This window comes from Nannobrachium achirus (genome assembly GCF_963921795.1).
Source record: "Nannobrachium achirus genome assembly, chromosome: 21".
Classification (NCBI taxonomy): Eukaryota; Metazoa; Chordata; class Actinopteri; order Myctophiformes; family Myctophidae; genus Nannobrachium; species Nannobrachium achirus.
Window position 1 is genome coordinate 14,160,265 of NC_137828.1, and position 10,000 is coordinate 14,170,264.

Consider the following 10,000-nt stretch of genomic DNA (forward strand, 5'->3'; position numbering starts at 1 on the left):
TCGGTAACGAGGAGTGTAACGACACTACTCCTCCAAATTGATTAATAACATTACAAGTTACCGGTCAGCACTTGTCTTTTAGAACATTGGAACTGCCATTTCACAAAAATAATTAACCAGAGAAGAGGTAATCAAACACGAGTGGTTGTCAGCGCAGCAGCATGTCACGGTGACATGCTTGCCAATCATGCCAACAGTAGCAGGCACTCGACATTTGATAACAGTCGCACATAGATTAATACAAGGGACTAAATACAGCAAAACCCCAAGGAGATTTATAATATCAAGCAAAGAAATGAATTAGCCTTTTTTTGTCTATGATTCAAGAGAGAGAGAAAGAGAGAGAGAGAAAAGAGAAAAAAGAGAGGCACTGGCACGAGGTGCTCAAAGCCGACATTTGATTAACAGCCTAGATTGATAGACTACATGTGACAAAATAAACCAAAACCCCCAAATAATGAGTAATAATCCAACAAGCCACTGAATTAGCCTACTGGAAATCCATGTAGGCTGAGAGAGAGAGAGGGAAAGAAAGAAGCCAACTCTGACAAGTGAGACTCACTCTGACATGATGCCCTCATGATGACGGACAATTAATAAATATAATCCTTATGCAAAAAACATCGGTGTTATGTTGCTTTTTTAAGCAAATGGGAGGTTTTCTGCAGCTATAGAATCAGTTTGACATTAGTTTGAACTGTTTCTGCACACGGAGTCATCTGACTCATCTCCTCGTTGTAGAGTTCATCACTTTCACCTGCTATGCGGACTGTGCTGCGTGCTGTGGGGGGGAAATCTCCGCCAGGTTAGGTTGTCCACCCCTGGCCTGTAAAATTCATAGGATCCACATGGAACGAAATCTGCTTAAACTTACGGACACGGATACAGAACCATACAGTAGGCTATATAAGTCAGGTGGAAACCTTGAATGTCCATAAATAAATGAATAAACTCATGAATGTATGTAAGCTGTTTTAGCTGCACAATGGAGTCCTAAATTACAACAAGGCCACAGGGGCTCAGAAATAATTACATTATTATCATTTTTTATTTATTGTTACCCATATTATTATTATTATTATTAGACTCATTCAAATGACCACCAGTGAGCCCTGGGACTCACTTCATTAAACAACATAACTGTAAAATATATGTTGGCAATGCATCTCAGGCTTTTTGATGGAGTAACGCAAAAGTAGTGTAACGAGTAGTGTAACTAGTTACTTTCTCCAGGGAGTAATAAAGTAGTGTAAGGGTGCCCACACACCAAAATACCTAGAGTGGAATCCGCCAATGCATTTCAATGAGAATGGAGCGTTTTTTGCAGAAATTCTCTACTGGCAAAAAATGCTCCATTCTCATTGAAATGCATTGGCGGATTCCACTCTAGGTTTTGGTGTGAGGGCCCTCAGACCAAAATACCTATGAGAGTGGAATCCACGTTCCGCCAATGCATTTCAATGAGAGTGAAGCGGTTTCATGCCAGCGGAGGATTTCTGCAAAAAACGCTCCCTTATCATTGAAATGCATTGGCAGAACGCGGATTCCACTCTCATAGGTATTTTGGTCTGAGGGCACCCTTAGGCATTACTTTTTTCAAAAGTAATATGTAATATGTAGTGCACTACTTTTTTGAGTAACGGACCCCAACTCTGTTCATCAATGTGTTTGTAAAGGTCCATCTAGCAAGGACTGAAATTCAGTTTCCAGCTGCTGAATGTTGGGGTACTATTATAATTTCTTATTATGCAGGTGGGGAAAAATGCTTTAAATAGTATGTTAGGGGTCAAACTAAGTGTTTTTCATGATTCTGATTCCATTGCAAGCATTTATTTTGCCAGAGAAAACCCCTAGTTTGACCCCTAACATGCTATGAGGTTAAAGTTTTTTTTGTTTTTGTTTTTTTACATAATAAACCGTTCCACTGTTTCCATAAACTGTGGAATAAACTTAGAACTACAGACTCACTCCCGAGCTTCCATTAGAACTACAGACTCACTCCCTAGCTTCCATTAGAACTACAGACTGCACTCCCTAGCTTCCATTAGAACTACAGACTCACTCCCGAGCTTCCATTAGAACTACAGACTCACTCCCTAGCTTCCATTAGAACTACAGACTCACTCCCTAGCTTCCATTAGAACTACAGACTCACTCCTGAGCTTCCATTAGAACTACAGACTCACTCCCTAGCTTCCATTAGAACTACAGACTCACTCCCTAGCTTCCATTAGAACTACAGACTCACTCCCTAGCTTCCATTAGAACTACAGACTCACTCCCTAGGTTCCATTAGAACTACAGACTCACTCCTTAGCTTCCGCCGTGGACTGAAGACTCACCTCTTCAGACTCCACCTAAACCCATAGCACTACTGTAACACTCCCCTTCCCTCAATGACCACACATAAAGCTAGATAGCATTTTTAGGTTTTAGAAAAGATTTTTTAGGTGCGTGTTCTACCTATGTTATTTTTTTTTTCTAGATTTCTATTCCTATGCATTTGTTGTATTGTTGTTATACTGACATATCTTGCTTATTATATTGATGTATTACCTGCTTATTGTAAGTCGCTTTGGATTAAAAGCGTCTGCTAAATGCCTAAAGTGTAAACTGTAAACTGTACCCCAGCTTTTCAGCAGCTGTGACAGCACATGATCTCCAGGTTGAACAGGAATCTCTCCCTCAGTGGCCCTGACGTGTGAACGACTGACGGGAACAGGAAGGCAGAGCAGATAGGTCCATTTGACCCCAAATAATTTGATTTCACGGTATCACATGTTCATATTTTGTTTCCAAGGGGGGGACAAATTCAATTTGAATGTGTGGAGGAGAGGAGAGGAGAGGAGAGGAGAGGAGAGGAGAGGAGAGGAGAGGAGAGGAGAGGAGAGGAGAGGAGAGGCACATTGTGAGTCTATTTCTCAAAATACTACTCCCTGTGGGGACATTTGTCTCTAGTAATACAAACACACACACACACACACACACACACACGCACGCACACGCACTCACACGCACGCACGCACGCACGCACACACACACACACACACACACACACACACAGGCCTGTCGCAATTATTACATAATAGTCGTATCACAATTATTTGAGGTAATCGCAATTATTTTGCATAATCGTCATAATCATTTCCATGTTGAGAAGTGTTCATATTGTTTCAAACACTTTCAAAAGGTATTGGCAATAGCAGAACTACAAGCTCACAACGCATCGCGATGCAACGCTTGTAGATCGGCTATTTCCTGCCCTGTGCAACTTCAAAGCCAAACAGACATGTAATTTGTATTCATATGTTTGTATTCATAAGTGTTGAGCAATTATGACATTTTACATGGCGATTAATTGTTTCTTTTTGGCTTGTAGGCTTTGAAGTTGCACATGGCAGATATGACACATAACCTAAATATACAAAGAAATTACTGGCACATTTTACAACTTTATACTTAAAAAAGAACATTGATAGTGGAAATAGCCGATCTACAAGCTCACAACGCTCACGCTTGTAGATCTGCTATTTCCAATATGGAAACGATTCTGACAATTATGACAAATAATTGCCATTAGACGATTATCTAATAACTGTGACAGCCCTACACACACACACACACACACACACACACACACACACACACACACACACACACACACACACACACACACACACACACACGCAGATCGTACCAGGTTCCCTATGGAGAGCATGTGGTTGAACTCTGGGGTCATGGGGTAGTGCTCCATGGCCATGAAGAGCGTGTTGAGCACGATGCAGATGGTGATGGTCAGGTCCAGGAAGGGGTCCATCACCATCTCCTTCACCACGCGCTTCACCTCCAGCCAGCAGGGGGTGCACTCCCACACCAGGTAGCGCATGGCAAAGGCGTACCAGCAGGGGGGGCACTTCTTGTGAGCCTCCTCCAGCTCTGCAAGGGGGGGGGGGGGGCGAGAGAGGAAGAGAGGACAGGTTGTTTGTTAAGCGCAGTTCATTTAGACATGGAAGGTAGAGTTCTAGCTGTTCTCTTCCCCGGACCCCCCCCTCATTCATTCACTAAATATTAATTCATACGCCCACGTTTCATTCTTACTTCATTCTTATTTACAAGCTACTTCACACACGCCCTCATTCTCAGTGTAACCTTTTTAAGCAGCCTCTGCTCACTGCTCATTCTACATGTTCAGCTGTCGTAGCAGGTTGTGTGCTGTTGGTCAGTGTTGTTTTTGACAGCAAATTTTGATTTAGTTTTAGTCATAGTCTTTTGAATAAAATCTCATTTAGTTTTAGTCATAATTTAGTCTCCTGAAAAGTTTTAGTTTTAGTCTAATTTTAGTCACCTAAATAGCATGAGATTTTAGTTGACTAAATCTACAGTTGATTTAGTCAACTAAAATGTATTTTGGCAGGCCTTGATGGCATCGTAATGACTGATTTTACACTTGGTTGCATACTGAAAATAGACGATCTACAAGCTCCCAACAAGATCTGCTTGCTTGTAGATCTGCTATTTTCAGCAAGCAACACCTGAGAGCAACCAAACATAAAATGACTTTCTCCTCCACTAGTCCCTCCCTAACGTTTTAGTCTAGTTTTTATTTTGTTGACGAAATTCTCAATATATTTAGTCTTAGTTTTAGTCATCACAGCTTAGTTTTTATTTCGTTTTTATTACGTTTTCGTCAGTGAAAAAAACGCAGTCGACACACATTTTTCGTCATAGTTTTAGTCGACAAAATCAACACTGCTGTTGGTGTGGGAAAAATTCTACACCTCCCCGGCCTCCTCCCTGTGGCATTTAGCTTCAGTAGCAATGGAATGGAATGTACTGTAATAGGATTAAATGTGGATTGTACTATGGTTATTCCATGATTGTGGTAGGATGAAATGTGGATTGTAATATGGTCATTCTATGATTGTGGTAACTAGAGGTTCGCGGCCCTTCGGGCCGCTCACATCTAGAGATCGCGCCTGCTTCGCAGGCGCTCACAGCTACGTTGCAGCAGTGATCCACCCACATCCATCCATCCATCCATCCACATCCATCCATCCACATCCATCCATCCATCCACACATCCATCCATCCATCCACATCCATCAATCCACATCCATCCATCCATCCATCCATCCATCCATCCATCCATCCACACATCCATCCATCCACATCCATCCATCCATCCATCCACATCCATCCATCCATCCATCCACATCCATCCATCCATCCATCCATGCATCCAACCACATCCATCCATCCATCCACATCCATCCATCCATGCATCCATCCATCCACATCCACCCATCCACATCCATCCATCCATCCACATCCATCCACATCCATCCATGCATCCATCCATCCACATCCATCCATCCATCCACATCCATCCATCCATCTGTCTGTCTGTCTGTCTGTCTGTCTGTCTGTCTGTCCATCCATCCATCCATCCATCCACATCCATCCATCCACATCCATCCACATCCATCCATCCATCCATCCACATCCATCCACCCATCCACATCCATCCATCCACATCCATCCATTCGCATCCATCCATCCATCCATCCATGCATCCATCCATCCATCCATCCATCCACATCCATGCATCGATCCATCCATCCATCCATCGATCCATCCATCCATCCACATCCATCCATCCATCCATCCATCCATCCATCCATCCATGCATCCATCCACATCCATCCATCCACTTACTGTACTGTACTTTACTGTACTCTACTGTACTGTACTTTACTGTACTCTACTGTACTCTACTGTACCTTACTGTACTGTACTTTAATGTACTCTACTGTACCTTACTGTACTGTACTTTAATGTACTCTACTGTACCTTACTGTACTGTACTTTAATGTACTCTACTGTACCTTACTGTACTGTACTCTACTGTACCTTACTGTATTGTACTTTGTACATTAATGTACTTTAATGTACTCTACTGTACTCTACTTTACCTTACTGTCCTGTACTTTAATGTACTCTACTGTACCTTACTTTACCTTACTGTACTTTAATGTACTCTACTGTACTCTACTTTACCTTACTGTACTGTACTTTAATGTACTCTACTGTACTCTACTTTACCTTACTGTCCTGTACTCTACTGTGCTCTACTTTACCTTACTGTACTTTGCTGTACTCTACTGTACTCTACTTTACCTTACTGTACTTTGCTGTACTCTACTGTACTCTACTTTACCTTACTGTACTTTGCTGTACACTACTGTACCTGACTGTACCGTATTGTACTGTACTGTACTTTGCTGTACTGTACTGTACTGTACTGTACCGTATTGCACTGTACTCTACTTTACCTTACTGTACTTTGCTTTACTCTACTGTACCTGACTGTACCGTATTGTACTGTACTGTACTTTGCTGTACTGTACTGTACTGTACTGTACCGTATTGCACTGTACTCTACTTTACCTTACTGTACTTTGCTTTACTCTACTGTACCTGACTGTACCGTATTGTACTGTACTTTGCTGTACTCTACTGTACCTTGCTGTACCGTATTGTACTGTACTTTGCTGTACTCTACTGTACCTTGCTGTACCGTATTGTACTGTACTATGCTGTACCTTGCTGTACTGTATCTTACTGTACTGTAATCTACTGTATCTTACTGTACCGTATTGTACTGTACTCTACTTTACCTTACCTTACTGTACTTTGCTTTACTCTACTGTACCTGACTGTACCGTATTGTACTGTACTTTGCTGTACTCTACTGTACCTTGCTGTACCGTATTGTACTGTACTTTGCTGTACTCTACTGTACCTTGCTGTACCGTATTGTACTGTACTATGCTGTACCTTGCTGTACTGTATCTTACTGTACTGTAATCTACTGTATCTTACTCTACTGTACCTGACTGTACCGTATTGTACTGTACTTTGCTGTACTCTACTGTACCTTGCTGTACCGTATTGTACTGTACTTTGCTGTACTCTACTGTACCTTGCTGTACCGTATTGTACTGTACTATGCTGTACCTTGCTGTACTGTATCTTACTGTACTGTAATCTACTGTATCTTACTGTACCTCTCTCTCTCTCTCTCTCTCTCTCTCTCTCTCTCTTCTCTCTCTCCTCTCTCTCTCTCTCTAACCCCCCCCCTTCCCTCTTGAAACCCGATACTCTTGTGACCATGATGACAAACTCACTCTACAGAGGATTGCGCAATAGGTATTGCGAAATAAGCATACAAACACAAACTGTACGGTAAATATGCATTTTGTACTTTGCTGTACTCTACTGTACCTTGCTGTACCGTATTGTACTGTACTATGCTGTACCTTGCTGTACTGTATCTTACTGTACTGTAATCTACTGTATCTTACTCTACTGTACCTGACTGTACCGTATTGTACTGTACTTTGCTGTACTCTACTGTACCTTGCTGTACCGTATTGTACTGTACTTTGCTGTACTCTACTGTACCTTGCTGTACCGTATTGTACTGTACTATGCTGTACCTTGCTGTACTGTATCTTACTGTACTGTAATCTACTGTATCTTACTGTACCTCTCTCTCTCTCTCTCTCTCTCTCTCTCTCTCTCTTTCTCTCTCTCTCTCTTCTCTCTCTCCTCTCTCTCTCTCTCTAACCCCCCCCCTTCCCTCTTGAAACCCGATACTCTTGTGACCATGATGACAAACTCACTCTACAGAGGATTGCGCAATAGGTATTGCGAAATAAGCATACAAACACAAACTGTACGGTAAATATGCATTTTGAAAAGATGACACTAAGTGGATTACGTTCAGCATAGCATGCAGTATATATTTCTGTAATAATGGTGACTTCCAACACGACCGAATGTCGGGAACCGCCGAACAGAATCCGTCTTTGGCCGTTTTGAGTTGGTGTGGCTGAGATTATGATGTAATTTGAAGTTCATGTTTTTTATGTACATCTGTAACTTATGCTCTGCTCTGGGGGGTATGTGATAGCAGATTCTGTGTTAGGATAGATAAATCTGTTTATCATTAGAGTAGAGCCTCACTGCCAAACTCAATGCAATATCATTGCACAAATGGTTAATGTTATCTCTCAATAAATGGCAAATGGTTAACTCTAAGCTGAAGTGTTTAAATGAGTTGTTATTTGCCTTTACCGGTTCGCTATAGAGCAGTGGTTCTCAAAGTGGGTTCTTTTAGGGGGATCTAAATTGACCCATACAAGTCTGTAACTCTGAACCCGTTAGGGTTCATTTGGTTCCATTTGTCCACTGTCAGTAATGTCCACATGAGACTCACACAATATGATATGGGCATTCCAAGCTATGGGCTTAATATTGGTGGCATAAAAGGGATTCTATTGTATGGGCATTCCCAGATATGGGCTTAATATTGATGGACATAAAAGGGATTCTATTAGTGTGGTTGCCCTAACAGGGCATCATCTGGGAATCAGATATAGAGGTCAGCTCCATATATGGAGTAGCCTGATTTCAGACTCAGCGCTGGAGCTTGAGTCTGACATTGTCCCATTGACAAGAGATTTCAAAGGGGAGGGGATTGTTTGACTGACGGCCCCCCGAATCTACTTCGGGCCATAGAGGCCATGTACAAGGGCACAAGAGCCAAGGTGGTAACCCCAGATGGCATCAGCGTGGAGTTCGAAATCCTAGCAGGGGTGCAAAAGGGAGAGACTCTTGCCCCCTTCCTCTTTATAGCTCTGGACCACGCGCTCAGGAAAGCCATCAACGGGCGGGAGCAGGAGCTTGGCTTCACAATTACACCAAGGAAGTCTAATAGAAACCCTGCTGTAGCTCTGGCAGACCTAGACTACGCAAATGACATCTGCCTGGTGTCTGACCGTGTGGAGCAAGCACAGGAACTCCTGAACAGAGTAGAGGTGGAATGTGCTAAGGTTGGCCTCAGACTGAATGCAAAGAAGACTGAGGTAATCACCTATAACAGGGGTCCTCAAATACAAATCTTGAAGGTCCACAAATATTCTTTTGAAACAGGTCCGGGGAAAAAATAAAACAATTAAATATATATATATTTTTTTATTCGCTTATTTTTATTATGTCGGTCAATCTTATATTGTAGGCTAAGATAAAAAAAGTACCAACCAGGGGTTGGCACTATGGTCTCAGAGGCACTTATTGTCCGTCTGAAAAGTAGAGGTCATGTTCTACTTGCCCTCAGGTCATGGCCACTTGCCCTCATTATTGTTCATCTTACATAATTAGGGATCCCTTTCTTATTTTTTTTTTACATTGGCATTACATTTTTTTTTTGTAGTTTGTTGATGCAGTAATGGTCTTTTTCCGTTTCTTTCTTTATTAAAAGGGTCCTTAAATTATGACTTCACTGTCATCTGGGCTGGGGACTCCTCCAAAATCATTTGGGGGCCTTACTTGCAATTGAAGAGAAACAACCCATTAAAGCAGGGAACAGAATGTTCCCTGCGTGGAGCAGAGATAGTTTGCGCTAGTGCTCTGGTTTCTTTTAACAAACTGGGATAATCTTCGAATAATTTATGCTTGTGTCGCAACGTGAATATCGATATGAAAACAAGGTGTCGCGCGTCGGAGACGAAGCGGCTCGTGGCTCACTCTTGTACCGAGTACTGCGTGCGGCTCGCTGCATATCCATGCAGAAAGAGAGGAAGCCGTCACGGGCCGTCGGGCCGTGGCACGTCGCAACACACTCTGGAGATAAGATTACAATCCTGCAAACGTATTCACGTTGATGATGTTTTTTGCGTGAATGAAACCCACTGATTTAAACTAGTTGCATTGTTGGTGGCTGAAGATACTGTCTGCTGCTGCTGCTCCGAAAACTTCCGCGGTCTGTGGTAACAGCCTATCAGCGCATCGTTGTCATAGAGATGACAACCCATAATATTCTGTTGCCCGGCATCAGCCGGGCAACAGAATCAAAGTGAATGAATACAACGAGAAGTGGAAACAAAACGTGGAGATATGTTTCCACTTTTACTTTTTTTTTTACAATAATTCGTCC

At 42.3% G+C, this 10,000-nt stretch overlaps 1 protein-coding gene across 1 annotated transcript in view; it reads right to left on the reverse strand.

Annotated features, from left to right (window-relative positions):
- LOC308306457 (sodium channel protein type 3 subunit alpha-like) overlaps positions 1 to 10,000 on the reverse strand; it is a 272,091-nt gene that overhangs the window by 171,215 nt on the left and 90,876 nt on the right. The window contains exon 15 of the mRNA XM_080751465.1: positions 3,698 to 3,936. Coding sequence (XP_080607591.1) covers positions 3,698 to 3,936 — 239 coding nt within the window. The remainder of the gene's footprint in view (positions 1 to 3,697; positions 3,937 to 10,000) is intronic.